This window comes from Larimichthys crocea, chromosome X, assembly GCF_000972845.2.
Source record: "Larimichthys crocea isolate SSNF chromosome X, L_crocea_2.0, whole genome shotgun sequence".
Lineage (NCBI taxonomy): Eukaryota > Metazoa > Chordata > Actinopteri > Sciaenidae > Larimichthys > Larimichthys crocea.
In genome coordinates this window covers 8490946-8510816 of record NC_040020.1, presented here as the reverse complement: position 1 = coordinate 8510816, position 19871 = coordinate 8490946, and the positions used below count along the sequence as shown (strand labels likewise).

Here is a 19871-nt window from a genome sequence, read left to right as displayed (position 1 = left end):
TGGGCTCCATGACTAGTGGCTCTGGTCGTCTCCATTTTAGCAGTCCTGCCCCGCCCGGCTCCCAAAGAGGTTCAGCGTGGGTGGAGCTGGTGGTGTGACGCGTGACCACACCCACCTGTCATCAAAGCGTCCACCTCTTAACCCTGCATAACTTTAAGCTTAATATAATGTGAACAGGTGAGTTGTATATAAATTCACCCTCAGTACAGTTGTCAGAACGGGGAAATTAGCTACAGAGACCAAAACTGTTTTTGTACCAGGCTGTAAACAGTTTATTTCTGCTGTGAAGTGGACATTTGACATGGGGACTTATGGAGACTGACTCACTTCGGGAGCCAGCCTCAAGTGGACGTTAAGGAACTGCAGGTTGTGTTGCTCACTCAGGTTGCAGCATCAGTCCACTATGCACCCTCTTTTGCTCTCTTGGTCTCCACCTACTCTGGTGGAATACATCTAATTAAACCAGCTAATCGCTAACTTTGTTGTTGTTTGCTGCTAGCATGTGGTGGATTTTCACTGCTGAAGCAGGAAACAAAACAATGAGCTGAAAGACGCTAAAACACAAAATCATTTCATTCATTCTTTATATATTAATAAGGTTCGTGCACGTTCAGAGCACACAGGCTCAACGCGAGCAATGGTTCAAACTCCACGGGGTCTGGGGAGCGCCCCCTTCAGTGTGCGCCGTGGTCACGCTGGTTTCGTGGTTAGTAGAAAACTTTCAGTAGCGGTCCAGAACAAAGAAACTTCCTGTCCAGTCTGTTGATGAAAAAATGTTCAGACATCACAAAGATCTGCACTAGCATTCGCAAAAGGCCAAGAATTGAGCTTTTGTGTATTCTTGATTCTATTGATACTTCACAGAGACATAGAGTTGGAAGCTGCTGGATAGAGCCAAGGTCGTTTCAATGCCCGGCGCTATCAATACATTTCATTTTTTACAGACCTTTTATTGAGAGCAAAGGCTAAGCGAATGCTCAGAGAAGCAGCAGGGAGCATCAGTGTCAAGGGATTAGTATTGACACGAGATACTTTTGAATACATGGCGGTGGGAGAAATGTAGCATGTAACTCAGTGGGAGTCCATCACCACCGGACATCAGTGTGAACACTAGCTTTGAAGGACAGAAAAAAGTAACTGAGTGAATGATAGAGGAGTGGACAGCCTAATGGAGACAGAGCAGACGTCAGGGAGAAGTAACAAGACCATCCACTGTCCAGTTACTCTACACGATCATTAAAGTGATGAGTGACTCCAGAAATGAATATTCATTCAATGTAAACCCTCAAATGAACGTTTCAACACCTCAAGCTCATATTATAACCACCAATCACATCAAAACCTGTCTGCTGCTACATGCCCTGCAGGCTCTCTGAATTTCATGTTTCCCTCCAAGGAATCATCAAGGAAGTCAGCTCCGTGAAAATGCGGCATGAAAAATATGAAAGTCGGCTGCTGAGGAAATGTTTCTGCAACCTGACAAGCAAAGTACAGAGAAGAGGGCGGCCGGGTCCTTACACCATCGTTCCAAAGAGTTCGTGTGTCGGTGCAAGCAACAAACCTATCTTTTAGCAATGTGATCTACTTCACAGAATCTGAATCATATTCTCACCTTTCATCTGCATTTTTTTAAATTTGATCCCTTCAGACATTTTATTTAGATTCATCAGAGAGATGTTGAAAGTAACTAATACTCTGAGTAGTTTTTTAAGAACAGAAGTACAGATTTTCAGTCACTGCTGTTTTCTGGTGCTTAATAAGTATTATGTTTGTGTCTGTTTTAAAACAACAGGTTGAATAACATGTAGACAAACCAGTTTAAACTTTAACAGTTTAATTAGTTTGTTTTTAATTTAAATATTTCATAATCGGCCTGCAGTCACATGTAAGCCAGCGTGTAGTGTGACGTCACATGACGGCATGATCTTTGGCCCCTGCAGTAAGTCTGAGGACCTCTAGGGGTCGTGGACCACTTGTTGAAGACCAGTTATTTATTGCAGAGAATGAAGCAGGCGTTGGCAGATTAGTATCCTGGTACAAAAAACAGTTTTGGTCTCTGTAGCTAATTTCCCCGTTCATGACAACTGTACTGAGGGTGAATTTACGTCCATGTTTTATACTGTCTGTGGTTTCACTCTTCACCAGGTATACGTCAATGCCAGGTTTGATTTCAAGGCTTCAAATAAAACACTAACCCCACTGACTGATACAATTTAAAGATGTGCTGGAAGGAAGGAATCTCATGAGGAGATAAGAGGACAGGACAAAGATGAGATGGAGCTGAAATCCATATTTTCAGTCTGTCTCTAATGGAGGGAATCTGAGAGTATTTCTGAGGCTCAGTGGATTTTTGAGGTTCGTGCAGATCGGGATTGTCAGCGTGTAGCCCACAGCACAACACACACTCCTGTTCATGCTGAGGTGTCTGCTGCCATCCCTCTGCATGTCATCAAACCACATCAGTGCCTCCTTCACAGGCAACCATTCAGTTCAGTTTATATGATGGCAAATCATGAGAAGTAATCTCAGCAACTCTTTATATAGACTCAAATTATTTACCCAACAATCCCCGATGGCATGCGTGCATTTCCTCTCTTCTTTGATATCAGCGTGAAATCAAACAGCATGACCGGCTCTAATATTTAAACTCTCCCCTCGTCTAAACACATTAGACTAAAGCATTGTGTCAGCTATGTTGCTGGAAACTGAATAAATCAGCAAACAGACAACAATAGTGCAGCAGCCCTCCAAATCCTTTCTAGAAAAATAGTTAGACTCAAAATGGGTCATGATCTCGGCTCTGTTGGAGCTCCTCGATTAAAACTCATAAAACATGAGTCACATGAGATTATGAAGCAAAACTGAAAAGTCAGTGTTGACAGATCGTGGCTAACACGAGTAACCTTCACTCTGAGGACGACTTTCACTATCCATCTAAAGCAGATGTTACTTTTTGGTTGGATAAAATAAAAATGTATCCACTGATTAGAAGATGAAGAGAAAAGTTTAACATCTAAGTACACAAGTGGTAAGAGAAATGTTGTGATGAAGCGTTTTCAGCGTGCTCGTGTTTGTACGTCTGTAGTTGGAGTTGAATATTCAAGAATACGACTTCCTCTGTCATTTCAAAAATACTTTTCCTTGACCTTGATGGAAAACTTCAAGAGTTCAAGAAAAGATGTGACGGAGAATTTATGAGGACTGAGAAAAAAGACCTCCATGGTGCTCCGGGAGATCGACATGATCTGTGGCGACAATGTTCAGTAAATGGACTACAGAAAGTGCTTTTTAGATACTTCCCCTCATTCTTACTGTGTTGTTTCATGCAGGATGTAGAAACGTGGACAACCCGGTGAAATGTGACTTCATTATCCGGGTTGATATAAAAAAAGGAATATTGTCCTCCTTCACAAAGTGAAACGAAGCGTTTGTCACATTGAGAATGGACGCTCCTGTATCTTAAAGGAGATAAGAAAGGAAGCACTGAAGCATCTTTCCACAGGGTAACAGACCGGCTCAACCTCCCAGACCTCTTCAGAGTTCAGTCACAACACTACAGCCGTCAGGATCTCATCCAGCTCTGTCTTGTCACCTTCACTCTGAATCCATCCTGCTCCTTAGAATAATCTGAGCATCGTGCTAAACCTACAAACTGGTTTCAATAAACTGTTGGACTCATTCTGCTCTCTGGTTCAACTTCAATGTTAATGACATTTTAACATGGGGACTTCTGGAGCCAGCCTCTAGTGGACGAGAAGAGGAACTGCAGTTCTTGCTGCTTGATCTCAACCAGTCAGAGGAGGTGGATTAAGACACAGAGAGGTGACGGAGAACAGAGAGAGGAGACACAAACTGCCTCCAGCTGCAGAGAAGAGATCACATGGCATCCTCTGCTGAACCTGTGTTTGTTCTGTGGGAACTGTTGAAAAGACTTTTTTATCACTCTGTAGTTTTTCCACTCTGACAACTTTAAAGTTTAAGTTGAAAAGATGTTTGTGTTGAAAGTGTTTGTGGGAGAAACTCCGGAGGTTGAGTGGGTCTTAATTGGCTTTCTTTGATTCTCTACCTATTGTGTCACCGTGACAGTCGACTGTAGGATGTTCCTTAGCTTCTTTGAGCGTGACACCAAACGTGTGTGTGTGTGTGTGTGTGTGTGTGTGTGTGTGTGTTTGACGAAAAGCAGTCAGCAGACTAATGATGATCTCTGACTGTACAGACAACTGTAACATCACATGCATCATCACAGCTCCTCCACAAAGAAAGACGTCAAATCACAGACAGACACATTGAAGTTCAGCACACACACAGAGCTCCACACTTTGTCTCAGTGTGTGTAACGCTGGCAGGAATAAGTAATGCAGCATTAAACGCTGCTTTGACGTCACAGTGTATAAAAAGCAACTTAAGCTTAACCCTTCAGACCCCAGAGCGCAGGAAATGAAGTCCTGAGCTTTGTGCTGTAGATAATTTAAATACTCAATAATCAGACATGAAATATACATTATAGCATAAAGATCTATAGATTTGTAGGTCTGCAAGATTCTGTTGACAGAGATCCAGACGGCATCACCTCACATACCGACCCTACATGTTTTCTCAGTAGGAGTACGCCGAAGAGTCGGTACAGCAGAGCGGCCAGGTCGTCTCACTTTTCCACATTGTTTCCAAATTTATTAGATTTTTTTTCCCCTCATATGAAAACACTTCAACATAACCACCATCAGTAAACAGCGAGACCTCTTTGGCTCTTATTCCCAGAGATGGACACTGGTTTTCTGGAGGAACTGCGCTGAAGAGTCGGTAGACTGGACAGTTTTTTCAGAAGTTGCCAAAAATGCGAAATTGTTACTGTGAAATTTCCTGTAATTAACTGGAAGCCATTGACAAGCAACTGACCTAAACCTTACAGTATCTGCCTTTTTGGCTTTTTCCCAGAGACGGACACCGGCTGATTTTAAAACTCATCATGTAACTGTAACTTAAGTTCAACACAGTAATGTCCAAGTTTTACAGTACTTCCACTTTACTGCTGTGTGGGTTGAAGTTTGGGATTTTATTCTGAAAGCTGAGCGTCATCCAGGGAAGAACCTGTTTTGTTTTCAGACTCAGGAACCAAACAGAGAGAAATGTTACGCATAAAACTACAAATACAAATATAAAGTGTTTGCTTGCAGTGAGCCGCAGTCCCGGCGTCTGCAGGGTTAACAGAGTGTGCATTTATTACAGATGTGTCGAGGATCATTAACAGCTCGGAGATGTTGTGAGAAAACGTTATATTTAGTTACACGGTCACACCGTGATCGTTAGTGAATCATATGTGTTGCTGTGCTGGATGGCTGATCTGCGCGTTTATGTATATTGTAATAAATAACAATAATAATAATAATTTTTTGTAATAATAATAATTATAATAATAATTATAATAATAATGATAATGATGTAATGCTGACTGAAAGCAGCTCTTCTGTACTTATTATAAAAAGAAACACAGAAAAGCTTCATGTGGATTACACCGAGTCTTCTGCAAATATCACATGACTTTTGTTGACATCGCAAACCCAGCGCTCTACTTTAAACACACACACACACACACACACACACACACACACACATGCAAGCAGCCTTCTCACACACCAGTGATGGTAACCATGACAATTTAGCTGCTTCAGCTTCATCACCCACACTCTCTCCATCCATCTCCGTCTCTCTCTGGTCTCACTCTGCTTTCATTCGCTCACGGCCGGGCAGCTTTCCCAGGGCTTTGTGGAGGAGAAACTAGGCTACCAGAAACATCTCCCTCTTTTCTCTCTCTCTTTATTTCTCTTTTTGCTTTCCTGGTTCACATATAAACTGCCCTTCATGCTCTTTTTCTCTCTCACAATTCAAATCCTGTTTGTACTCGGTAAGGTTCGAGGTATGACCCTGTTTGTCCTCTCTCCTCCTCGTCCTCATCCTTCTCTTCCTTCCTATACATTGCGTTGTGTTTCTTTCGATCTGCCTCCACGTTAAGAAGAAACAGAGGGACCCTGGATCAGTGTGGGAACAGGGACCCTGCAGCTAATCTTGCCAGAGTTAGAGTGAGTGTATTGCTGGATTAGGGTTCTCATCACCGGGTTAGAGCGTGTCTTACAGACTCTGACAGCGGGAGCAGATAGCTGGTCAGGCGTGTCGACATGGGGGCTACACGGCCTGCTGTCTTCATCTCTCAATCCTCTACCCGGTGTGATTGGCACAGACCGGATAAAGCCGTGATTATCCGTTATTATCCTGGTCCTTTTGTCACCGCTCCATCTCAGACACGACTGCTGAGACACTGAGCAGTCTGTCTTTAGCACATACAGAGGAAGAGGAGGCGAGGACAGACAGACAGACAGACAGACAGACAGACAGACAGACAGACCAAATGTAGCATTCTTTGTTTGGATTGGTATAAAAATAGGTCAAAATAATAATACACTGATTTAATCAATCATGAAAGTCGCATTTCCAACATTCTCTCATTGTGAGCTGATAAAGTTTGTTAGCTTCATTGTTTTAACGGATCCATCCCTTCTTGTTCCTCAGTCAGCTGATCTCCACCTGCCTGCAGTCAGACATGGTCGCACTAATTTCCTGTATCTGAGTCAGTGCCGTGCATGAACGTGAGCACAGCTTTCAGTATTATTAAACACTGAACTCATTTTTCACATATCTGTCTCTCTCTGTCAGCGGTGACACCGATGATTCATCAGCAGAGAGGACAAATATCTGTCTGCTTCTTTAACATTCATTTTCTATCTGAGCTGACTCCGAGAGAAACTCCACCGATCACTAATGAACCGTCATGTCTTTGGACAGAACCCTGCAGACGCCTGTTAGAACCTCTTTGTCTTGGAGTGACCTCACAGCAACAAACTTTCCTCCTTTACTTTGGACACAGCACTCACACAGAGTCCACGTGTTCATGAACAAACACTGTTTTATGTGTTTGACACAGTGCTGAACAGCTGCTTCACGTGAAAACAACTTAAAACCCCAATTAAAATTTTAAGTTCATCCAGACATTTTATTTGACTCCTATAAAGATGAAGGAACATTCAAGCATCTGTGTTAGCAACGTGACCTGTGACAACATGGCAGCTTAAAGAATCAGAGTGAAGAGAAGAGAAAGCACGACTGCCAACAGACAGACAGACTTCTCAGAGATGTGACTGGACAAAGAAAGACGGTTGTGTCTGTTCTGATGAAGTTCTGATGAGTTTTATTGAACAGGTCTCTGCTCCTGTTCACCAATAAACAAAAACAGCCATAAACTGCGACAGGTGGCATTAATGTCACACACTACACATTCTTAAACCTGCACATTATGCTCTAGTACTTTTTGTAAATATGTACACTTGTGTTTCCCTCCTTGGTTTCTATTTTTCGCTGCTGTAATAAGTGAATTTCCCCGTTGTGGGATCAATAAAGTATTATCTTATCACTACACTGTCTGCTGCTCATCACACTCACATAAAGACTGCAGGTGAACAACAGCAAAATGTCACCATGGAGGATTTTTTGCCTCCTCCCTGCCCTTCCTGTTGTTTCTCCCTCCTCTTGTGTGTGTGTGTGTGTGTGTGTTGCTGGGCGTGGCCTCAGGTCTCCCTCTCACCTGATTATCACCTCACCACCTGCTGCTCATCATCCAATCAACCCCTGCTGTCTAAAAAGCCGACTCAACCTTCCAGACCAGATTGTCCGGTCTCCTTTTGAGGCGGCCGACGCTGTGAAACTGTGTTTGACCGTCCTCTGTGTACCGTGTACTGTGCTGCTCAGTCTCATCTCAGAATCTGAGTTTTCTGCCACTGTCAGAACTTCACGATCTCCTCCCTTTGTTTCAGTAAACTGTTTAAGCTGTGTGTCCTCAGAAACATGGTCTGGGACAGAAAAGGATAGAAAGCTCGACAGTTCCTCCAAATCCTCTTGGGTCTGTCATATGTGACTCCATTATTCATGAAGGATTGTCCCGAGGCTTAACAGTATGCAAACTTATGGCCAATTTGCATACGCGTATTCATTGGACTGGCGTGTGCGGGTTCTCTGCATGTGTGATCAAATCGAAGACAATTGTAATCAACTCTGAAATGTCAGAAGAAAAAGGATGATTGCACGAGTTTCACCATCTGTAAAGACGCTTCTTTGAGCTTTGCTTTCACAGTGTGTGTGTGTGTGTGTGTGTGTGTGTGTGTGAGCAGATTTCTTTTGGTTGCTTGTCAAAGCTGACAGCTCTGATTACAATAACAATAGAAGGTAAATATAGAATGGAGAGACAAAAAATGAGAAGAGGAAAAGCCCGAGGATTTTCTGAACAACATAATTTTCTGAACATTAGCATAACAATAGAGCAGTCAGAGAGCATGATGGGAGCTCACCTAAAGCCTGAATCACACGTGTTCACCTGAAGGAGGCGAGGAGGAAGGAAACTAATTCCCACATCGAAGAGAGAGAAAATAAAGTGTTGCATCTTTTTCCTGCGCGCTAATCAAAAAGGTTTGATTTGGTAACCTCGCTGCATGTCAGCAGAGGCTCGATGGACACACGGTTTATAAAAGCTACGTTTGGACTGAAGTCATTTTATTTTCATCAAAATCCACAGAGGGAAGCAGGAAGACCTCTGACCTTCAGCAACAGTGCTGAACCTTGAGGGAACAAAGAGTCCATGATGGTGTGTCACACAATTACAGTTTTATATAACCCTGATCTGATGAATCCACATCCAGAAGCTCTCAGCCTCGTCTGTTTCACGAGGAAGTATTTAGACTGCAACAAAAAGTAACACAACGTGCTTTACACACTGAAACAACACAAACTGAATAAACAGGTAAAAATATCAAAAGCAACAACCTGCAGAACAGGTTGTATTAAAATGTACAAACACAGCGTGATGTTGCTGAAACATCTCGTGGCCTGTCTGCTTTGTTGACGCTGTTGTTGTCAGAGCAGCTGAGTCTCTTCACGTCTTCTGACTGATTGTTGAGGTCAAAGCAGCGTCCCACCTGATGTTTGCTGTTAACGTCTGCAGGTTTGTTTTTCTGCACCTCATGACCTCTGACCTGCAGTTCTTCATATCTGCATCTACATGTCCTCCTGCTCTCCTCACGCTGAGGTCGGAGCGTGCACAGACTGTTAAAACGACCAAACACGACGTGGCTTCGACCCCATCCAGTGTCTGTTTCTGCAGATATGACGGCAAACGACAGAACACATGAATGGAGAGCTCTCGCTTAATAAACTCTGGCATGACTGGATGATACGGCCTCCTCCACGCCTCGCCTGTCACAGGGAGCTGCATTATACATTAAGGCTCTTCTTGAGGTTGAACAGGCAGCAGCAGCAGCAAACAGACTTGGACTCTTCATCCTTCTGGCGGCTCCTCGTCTTCTTTTTGTTTGTGTCTTTGGTGCCTCGGCTGCACAGCCTCCTCCTCCTCTCACTGTGTGCTGCATTTTGAACCCTCGCTTCGCCTTCACATTCGGCTCGAGAGGCTTATATTTAGCGGCATTAGGACGCAGCTCTCCAGGGCAGAAGCATTTAGCATTATGCTTCTGACCCACATAAAAAAATAAACATTCAAAACTTCATTGATTCGAGTGTTTGTGCACCGCCGTGTGATGAACACTCACACCATGTGTCTCAAACCTGCAATTACTATCTGACCCTGTGATTGGTCGCAGCTAGTGTGCAATCAGTCTCCGCTACACAACACAGCCTCACGTACACAAGGACAAATCATTAGCTGATGGTTCAAATGGCACTCTTAGCTTTGGCATGATAATTGGCACGAGTGCTGAAATGTCACCTGTGCTGCTTGATGTATATGGGGTGTGTGTGTGTGTGTGTGTGTGTGTGTGTGTGTGTGCGTGCCTGTAGCCACTCATTCTCAGATCACACACACACTCCCACCTGCACACGCAGAATCTGTTTTCAGTGGCAGCGGTGGAGAGGATGTGCGCCGCCATCCGCCCACGCGTTCACCTTCACCGCTGCACTTCCATCGTGTTTGCCGCACAAGTGCCTCTATTTCACTTCCTCTCTGGCTTTGTCTGCCTCGTGCGCAGCAGCCTAATCGAGTAACCACGCCAGTGTTCGAGTGCGCGTGTGTTCAAATCTTAGACGTGCACTTTGACCTGAAAGCCCTGAGCTGTTCAGCACTGTTAGTCTGGAGTCAGGGATAAAGAGCAGAGGTGGACTCTGTTTTAACCTGCAGTGCAGCATTTAGAGAGTAAACATATTTTTATGGTGGCCTCTGAGTGTCATAAGTTCATAAGGTCACTGCTGCTGACAATAGCTCAGTCTGCAGGGACTTGGATTGGGAACCAAAGGGTGGTCCAGCGTGGACTTGCAGCCCATCACTCCACCATCTCTCCACCTTTACAGGTCTATAAACCTTGCTAACTTGCTCAGGTGGCATCAAACAACCTCAGTACCGGACTTCATTCATGTGTTAACAGGTGTCTGTAACCTAAAATTTAGAAAATATACCTGAGGTGTGTCCAGTCAAAAAAGGGAAGAGTATGATACAGTAAGTCGTAAAATAATAAGTAACCAGTGTTATTCACCAAAGCACAGAGTGAACTGAGATTTCCTTCCTCATAAAACATTTGCAACACTGATTTTATAAATGTTAAATGCTGCATTGTTTGCATCCATGTTTACTTTGCCTTTAGCTGATGCATCACTGGAATGATGTGAAAGCGCCGGCAGGAAGGTGCATTCAAACATGACAAACCAAAAGAGCCACTTTACCATGTTGGTGAGACGCCATTTAAATGGACCTGCAACAAAGACGGCAGAACATCTGTGCAAACAGCTGATCAGATCTTCAACTAGTTCTCATTGTTTTCTAAAGTCATGAATTTAGGTCACTTCGGGTTCATCAGCCTTGATTTGAGGAGAATAAAAGCTCCACTACTACAGTGTAATATGGCAAACTTATAAACATGAAGCATTTCATTCATTCATCATCTAAAAAGTGAAGATGTAGCTAATTCAACGCTGACTCCAAAAAAAGGCCTCGGTTAGTTTGAGGGAGAGATCACAGTTTGGCTTCCACGACATGAAACATGGACCCGTCAGTCCGTCTCAGATGAACTCGGTCCAGAGAAATCTGGATATGTGGTTGATCTGTCTTTCTCTCTGTAGGTGCTGCTGCCTGAGGGGTCGGAGGTCACGGACACTCAGTGTTTTGAGATTTCTCTGATTCTCTGAATCTTTGAATGAGATTCTGGATTGCAGACGGTGAAATCCAGAAACTCAAACTATTTTTCAAGTGTTGAACATCGCACGACTGAGCCTTTTATCCCCGATCATGATCCTATCACCTGTTACTGATGAACATGTTCACCTGTGGTTATTCAAGCGTTGAGTTGAATAAAAGCTGTAAAGGATTTACAAATCATTGTTTTTAACATCTCCTGCTCCTCCTGCTGTATGGAAGCACCAATACTAAATCTCTCCAGTACCGCTTTCAATGTTTGAACTCAAGAGAAGCTGCAGTTACCGAGTCGTATGCCAACTCATCATTATATAAAGAGACAGCAGCAGAAAGAGAGAGAGAGAGAGAGAGAGGGTCTGAGGGAAGAATAAGAGAGAACTCGTGGAGTTTCTGGTGAGTTTAAAAATCAGAGCTGTCACACACACACACAGAGGAAACGTCTGAGCTGTCAGTCGAGGAACTCGTCCATTCTCCGTTTGTGGCTAAAAATCTGAGAGAAGTGAATCTCTGTTTTTTTTCTTCTTCTTGCATCTGAACAGAGACTCGTGGGACGGAGCGAGAGAGAGAACACGATGCTCTGACTTTCAAAAACGTCACGCCACACCTCAAATACCCCGAGCATGTTACCCTGAGACTCCACTGTTGGAGTCTCAACGCTGTTTTGGTCCATCCTGCACGCGACTTTAGTCCCCCAGACTTTGTTTACTTGCTCAGCTTTCCTGGTTTATGTGCTTCTAAATATGATTCTACATGTAAATATGCTACGTACTTTATTTTTATTTTGAAAATCCACCTGATTCTCTATGCTGTTTCTGTGTCTTGTAGAGGGGGATACATGTATCATGTGCAGCTGTTTGTAGTGTTGCAGAGGAGGTCCTCTCTGAAGAGCTGGAGGTTTTTGTGAAGGTAGAGAGGGACGCCCCTGATCTGGGAGGACGTTCCACCAACGGGGAACAACAGATGAGAAAAGTCTGGATTGCTCTGAGTGTACAGGTGGCAGAGCCAGAGGTAACATGAGGACGTTCAAGTAGGTGGGTGGGGAACCAGAGACTACAGGTGGACAGTGGAGCTCCATCAGCAGCGGGCTGACATGTGACCTTTTGGGTTGGTTGAAGACCAGGCACGCTGCCGTGTTCTGGATCATCTGAAGAGGTTTCATGTGTGAACATGTGACTAGAATTAGAAACTAAAATGTAAATAAACAAAAAGATACAGTTAATTTCCAAAAGTCAAGTGAACCATCCAAACGTAGAGACGAAGATGAAGATGGTGGCTGTGTTCGTCTCCTCTGTACAGAAGCGAATGACCCAGTGTGTGTGATTATACACATTTGCTTGTGTGTGTGTGTGTGTGTGTGTTGAAGTGTGTGTGCTGCCCTAATACATGGCTCAGAGGCAGCCATGTCGTAATGCCACTTAACTGTAGGACATGAAAGAGACGAGCCCTGGGGGACGAGACGGAAGCTTTGATGAGGACCTGAAGCTCAGTTTCATTATTAATAAAGTCTGGCTGCACTGACGAGGAAGACTCAGCGCTGTGCTGGAATCCAGCGTATGCAGACTAATAACAATAATTACTGCACTTACAGTATTCGTCTTTAACTGACGTGGAGCAGCTGAATATTTAGTTTCTGACAGGCTGCACATTTCTGCAGCGATGAGCTGCTGAGGATTCATGACCTACAATCACTTTCTACATGTTCAATTATTAAAACTGTTCTTCAATGAGACAGAAGCTGAGCCTCCTCCTGTGCACTGGATGAAGCCAAACAGTTCAGAGCCGATGTCTTTATTCTGGTTCAGATTTGCCGTCACGCAGGCTGGAAATAAGGACAGACTCTCCTCTCTCTGCACACTGTAGCTATCTCTGACGAGCTCTACGGAGGACAAATATAGTGCCCGTTGCCATGGTTACGACAGAGAACGCATCCACACAAAACAGAGAGCGAGCTGTGAGACCACGAGGATACACACCTACACACACCTCACACACACCTCACACACACCTCACACACACATCTCTCTCTCTCGCACTCTCAATCCACAAACACCACGTGTGCATAAGGAGGAAATATCCCTGTGTGTGTGTGTGTGTGTCACATGTTATAGGTGATTGTGAGATGTGTGTGTGTGTGTGTGTTTTGTGATGACCACCTGTGGAAGAGTAAGTTAGAGCACAGACTCACCGTCACAGTGGGGATGGCGGTGACGAGGGAGTAGACGAGGACGGGCGGCGCCTTGCTGTTGTCCTCAGGTCCCGGGTACGGTTTGGAGTAGGCTTTGTCGAAGCAGAAGAAGCCCTGGACGTGCACGGGGAACGTGTCCGTGTACTCAAAGTAGTACGCCAGCAGAACGGTCCCTGCCATGATGACCAGCTGGAAATAAAACATATTGGTTCCAGATTTTTAGGATTGGATCCACAGAGGAGGATGGAGAGTGTGGGAGTTGGAAAAAAAAAAGAAGAAGAAGAAGAAGAAGAAGAAGAGTGGAATAATGCTGTCACGGATAATAAAAAAAAAGAATAAAAAAAAAGGAGAGATCTTTCCTTCTCAGAGCAAAATGATGGATGCCTCCGTAATGTGTAAAATGAATCAAGTGTGCGTGGAGAGATAGTGAGGGATGAGGATGAGAGGGAGAGGGAGGGAGGGAGACAGAGGGAGACAAATAAGGAGAAAGACAGATAGAGGGAGGGTGAGAGAGAGAGAGAGAGAGAGAGAGAGAGAGAGAGAGAGAGAGATCCCTTCAGTGCTGTCAGGATGCAGTGGGAGGGTAAAGAAACAAATGGAGAGCGATCAAAGGAGCGCTGTACGGAGGAAGAGGAAGAACTGAACGAGGGGGGAGGAGGAGAGGTGGGGAGGAGGAGAGGGGGTGAGACACAGATGGGGTGAAAAAGAGCAGAAGACAAGAGGAGGCAAGACGAAGAAGAGAGAGAGAGAGAGAGAGAGAGAGGCTGGATGAGCAGAATTATGTATGTATGTGTGTCACTCTGCATAACTTCTGTTGTGAAATACCAGCTGTATGCAAAGCATGAGGCGTGAAGCTTAAAATACTGTATGACCTTCATAACTGTTTAAAGAGGATTTTCATGATAAAAAAATTCACAACAGATCGTATGTGAGAGGTCGAGGGGCTGATGAACACAGACAAGCACGTTATTCTGCACAGATGAGACATGCACGAGTACTAATTATTCACTTAGACTCCAGTCAACAGCACACTGACTCAAGAAACAAACATTTACACACACACACACACACACACACACACACACACACACAGCTTCTCTAAGTCTGTAACACTGGAGGATTGTGCAGCCCCGTGGGGGAAAGAAACAACAACAAAAGGCCTGAAACAAGAAGAAGTTTTTCAAAAAGGGAGAGGCGGGTTTAAATATAGCGAGCGGCTGTAATCTGCAGCCTCGACGTTTCCTCATTAACTTCCATTGTAGGTGAAGGACGAGTTTATCAGCAGCTAAACACAAGGAGAGCCTCGACTGGCAGGCTGAGCCGGTTCACAGCTTCAAGACACAGACACAGTTTAGTGTTCGTTTACCTCAAAGGCTTCCAACATGTATAAAACATTACTATGATAATTAAATAGAGACTTGTTTCTCCTCCACAAAAGGATCAAGACCTAACAAATATGTCAAAGCCAGACCTCAGACGAGGCGCTCACACACTGACCTGACACAGGTACACACTAATGACATCACTAATTGATGCTCTGCATTGCATATCATTCCTGTTATTAAATCCATGCTTCCACAGGTCACAGTGTCGACTGTGATTCATTTCTGAAGGATAAAGGAAGATGTCGGGTTATCAAGACTCATGCAAACATGCAAAGTCCAACAGGTTTAGACAGAGAGAGCAAAAGATCAGCAGGTGGTGGTCGCCAGTTCACCACAGCACAGAGGGGAGGCGACTATCTTAGCTTAGCATAAAGACTGGAAGCGGTAGGAAACAGTTAGCCTCAGTCTGTCTAATATATCTTGTTTATAGAACGTGCACATAAACTGAAAGATAAAAATTCATAGCTTCACGGTGAGTTAGGCCCAATGAAGCGTTGAACTGCTGCAGTGTGTACAGCACAGGTACGGTGAAGTGTTGCCAACTCCAACTTGGCTGTCCTGAAAGTCGCTAAATGACGTCATTGTCTGATTTACATGATTGTTATGGACGCTGCAGGAGAATAAGGAATAACGCACAAACACCTAAATATGTTTAGAACTGCAGAATGAAAAGAGAAACGTGAAATAAAGTCTGGATAAGGTTCTGTGGTTCTGGTTCTGTTCAGTGATCAGTGAGGCCCGGACAGAGATGACTGCATCAGCCTCACAGTCATTCACAGACCGGATCAAACAGGAAGCACTCCACTCCGAAGGCGTCAGGAGAGAGAAAGCTTTTGATTGGATGTTAAAATTAGTACATGATACTGGAGTATAGGTGACATATGATAGAAACTCATCGATTGTGACTTCATGGGGACTTTAAGGGAGGACTGAGGTGACAATCAGGTTGAGTTAATTACTGTAATATGCTATTTAAGAAGAGACAGAGCACAGAGAGACACACGTGATGCTGCAGCTCTGCATGACGTGTTCCTGTCCGTCCCCTCGTCCTTTCACATCACGGGCAGAAAAAGGAAACGAGGACACAGGCAGAGGAAAAGGAGGCTTCACTTTCAGTCGCCATTGTTTGACGCACACAGTGACACGGACACACCGGTGCACGAGGATGAATCCACACAGAGAGCCCATGTAAACCAGCCTTTACGCTGGTTGCCTGGCAACCTCACAGTGATGACAACACTCCAGGAAGTCGCTGCTGAGCGATTTTCTCATGTAACATTCGAGTGGAAGCAGATTTCCCAAAACTCACCTCTTCACATTATATTAAGGATGAAAGTGATGCAGGGTTAAGAGCATGGGCGCTTTGACTGACAGGTGGGTGTGGTTACAGGTGGCATATTCAGCTCCACCTTAGGTCCACACACTTTCTACCTCTTGCCTGGCAGAGGTAGGACTGTCAACATGGAGACGACCAGAGCCACGACCTGTGTGGGAGGTCACAGAGACTACGTCCATGTTTTATACAGTCTGTGGTACAACACCAACAAAATGTCAAACATGGTCGTGTACATACATCTTTGTGCTCTACAGCACTAAACTGGAAACAAGTCATGGTGGCAGAACAACTAAACAAGTGAGAGAACCTGCTCCGACATGTTTATCCTCTTCAGCGAAGTGACAACAGTCCCACTTGTACTAATGCAGCAGGGAGGCTCGTTCCACGCAACATGTTTCAGCTTTATCACACACTGAAGAGAGACGACGAACATCCAAGAGAGAGGGTGACCCAATTCAAATCTCCTGCTTCCTTCACAGCCACTAGACATCTGTGGATTCCCTACACGCATTTTCAAAATCAAATAGTTGATCTGCACGTTCCCGTGGCGACGTTCAAACTTCATCCACTTCTGTCTTTTTGTAGGAAACATGGTCGTCTTTGCACTGAGGGTCCCGAGCGAGGAGAGCATCACAGTGAGAACACAACAAAAGCCCTGAGGGCCAAACCACGAAGGACGCAGAGACACACACATACATGCACACACACACACACGCATGCTGGCAAACTATACAAACACCTCCAGCCTGTACTTTATAAATAGACCAACAAGCAGCTCCGTGTTTCTCCACGTTTGTTTCCATCCACAAGCTTCTTTTGCGAGTGGGTGTGTGTGTGTGGGTGTGTGTGTTTTCCCATGTGCAGAGTGTGTTTGAATATGTCTGCAGGCATGTGGGTGCATTCCCATGTCTGAGGAGGAACTCTGACACAGGCACGCCGTGTTCAGCGTTTCTCTCCATCAGCCGTTCCTGTTTTTCTTGCCGAGCTACAGAAGGCTTGAGGGAGGGAGCGAGGGAGGGAGGTGTGGAGAGGTGGGAGGAAGAGAACGCGAGGGAGGTCTACGAACACCCATCAAAGTTTAAACAAACATCTGAAGACAAATACAGATTCTCCATGGGACATTATGCATGTCATTGTGCAACAAGCATGTGTGTGCAATAATACATGAGAAGACAGGTTCAGGTTAGAAAGCATCAACAGTTCATGTTGATCTCCATGTACATACACAGATATAGACAAACAAGCTCAACACGGCAAACATAAACAGATATTAATATGTATATCTATGCAGATATATAAAACAATGGTGAGATGAGTGCAGCGGTGAGGAGGGCACAGAATGCTAAAATAAATATGATTTATGTCGCAGGTTGCTCAGCCGTCGACACTTTTAAAACTCTGAGAACTCGATCAACAAACTGCTCTGTCTCAATAACAGAGAGAAATTGACAATCACAATAGAAATATATGATGTGTGTATATATATATGAGATGAGTCCAGAGAAGCAGCAGACCGGTCTCAGAGGTTGGGTTGGGTGCGTGGGACAGGTTTAACATATTTGACCTGAGATGGCAGCTGTGCAGTGATCTGCACGTCTGTATGAGGATTTTAAACTGAAGAGATCTAAGCACGAGGTCCACAGGGTTCTGGACTCTCTGCTCACCTCGTCAGCTGCCAGAGATGTATAAAGTACTGGAGTAAAAGAGTGGAGTAGAAGTACAAGTGCTATATCAAAAAAGTGACTTGAGTAGAAGTCGAAGTGTTCTTTAAACACCATATTTAAGTGAAAGTACAAAAGTATTCAAAATGTTTTGTACTTAAGTATTGCAAGTAGAAGTACGTAAAAAACTGCTACTTAAGTACTGAAAGTAAAAGTACAAGTACTGTACATTCTTTTTTTCATTTATAGTGTACTCTTTGTCAGTGTATTCTACCTGTATTCGTAAACTCCTTTTAAAGTAAGACTCTTCAGTCACAGTGACTTGACTATGATCTCTTTATTCTCCATTTAAGAAATTTCTAAAATATGAAAACACACATTTCACTTTGTTTTGACTTTTTTTTAAACTGACACAGCGTCCCAACTTTTTTGGAATTGGGGCGTAGCGGTCATTTAAACTGGGAGCTGGTTTTCTTTAGTGTGTGTGAGCTCGCCTCGTTGATGGAAGATTGTGAATGTTAACTGTGGTTAACTTGTTTTTCATTTGATCACTGGGACTGGGCAGAGTTTGGTTTCTATATATCACTGACTCCACGTAGAAGATTCCTGTTGGATTCTTTAGTTCAGGCTGTTTCTGACGTGTTCAGTCATGAAGTTTTAAATCAGACAGTGAGGATTTTCTTTCTCGGTTTGTTGAACTTAATAAGATAGACTCAGTTTAAAGAGAGTTCTCTTTCTGTTTTATGTCTTTGTTGGTTTGCCTACAGTGGTAGTTATGTTCAGGCCTCTTTGAAAATAGTTTCAGCTCAGTGATTTTGCAAGTTTGTCTTTCTTTGTCAGTCTCTTTGTGTTCAGGATAATTACCACCACCTCCTGCCAAAGATCTGCCTGCTCTCTCCGCAAACCTCTCCCCAGCCAGCTCAGATTGCCTGCCCTCTGCCATCTCATGATTCCCCTGCTTCTTCCTGTTTCCTGTTTGAAACTCATCCAACTCTGCTTTTGGGTCTGTTCTGCAGCATCCTAACACTGAAGGCTGTGTTTGTCAGATCAGATCAGCAGTGGTTTGTTGTGAACTGACATTTGGTTTGGATGATATAATCTTATGATAAAGATCTTTGTCAGACGTTTGTCAGGTCATTTAGATCCACATTAACTGTTGTAATGACAAAATTTGGTTGTTTGGTCAAGCTTCAACTCGTGCAGAACAAAGCCGCCTTGTAGCTCTCCAGTGTTCATCCTATGGAAGTGTTGAAACATTTGTACTATAGCTCAGCTTAACATGGATCAGCCATAATATGATGCCCTCTGACCTCTGGTGAAGTGAATAACGCTGATTATCTCGTTATTACACAGCAAATCAACATTTAGTCCCCAAAGTTGACGTGTTAGAAGCAGAAACAATGGACAAGCAACTATTGAGCAATATTGCAGTGACTCTGCAATATTTAGAAAACACACATTTCTTAAGTCGCTGCTGCAATGATGTTTTAAAATTCCGTCTGAAGAGTTCAACCATTTTTACCATTTTATTTCAGAATCAACATTTCTCCTGCTATGTGAGAAAGTCATTTCTTTATGGCTTTCAGTTCAAATGAAATGAAGAAATCCAGACATGCAACATGTCTGGATTTCTTCAGAAGAACTTTGTGAAATCTTTCTCGAGAAACTGGTTTATTAAGAGTAATCTGTTACTTGAAGTTGGCACATCCTCCACCGTCCCAACATGTCTGGATTTCTTCATTTCATTTGAACTGAAAAGAAGAACTTTGTGAAATCTTTCTCGAGAAACTGGTTTATTAAGAGTAATCTGTTACTTGAAGTTGGCACATCCTCCACCGTCCCAACCTGCTGGATGTTCAGTATAAGTAAGACGTCTTTCACGAGCTTGTTTCACAGTCGAGGAAGTCCTTCTGCCCTCCACTGCTCCAGAAACACGAAGACACCGTTGACTTTTGGACGACCTGTCACAGCTCGTAAGTTTTATTACCTCTTATTTATACATTTGTATTTGTGTGTGTGTGTGTGTGTGTGTGTATGTGTATGTGTATGTGTATGTGTATGTGTATGT

At 43.9% G+C, this 19871-nt stretch overlaps 2 protein-coding genes across 3 annotated transcripts in view; one reads left to right on the top strand and one right to left on the bottom strand.

Annotated features, from left to right (window-relative positions):
* The window catches only part of LOC104926689 (phospholipid phosphatase-related protein type 5), a 52061-nt gene that overhangs the window by 10325 nt on the left and 21865 nt on the right, over positions 1–19871 (bottom strand). For both annotated transcript variants that reach the window (XM_027283688.1, XM_027283689.1), the window contains exon 3: positions 13422–13610. In XM_027283688.1, the coding sequence (XP_027139489.1) occupies positions 13422–13610 (189 nt within the window). The remainder of the gene's footprint in view (positions 1–13421; positions 13611–19871) is intronic.
* The window catches only part of LOC109140889 (endonuclease domain-containing 1 protein), a 3234-nt gene continuing 3005 nt past the window's right edge, over positions 19643–19871 (top strand). Inside the window, exon 1 of the mRNA XM_019269223.2 lies at positions 19643–19776. The gene's annotated coding sequence lies outside the window, so the exon portion shown is untranslated. The remainder of the gene's footprint in view (positions 19777–19871) is intronic.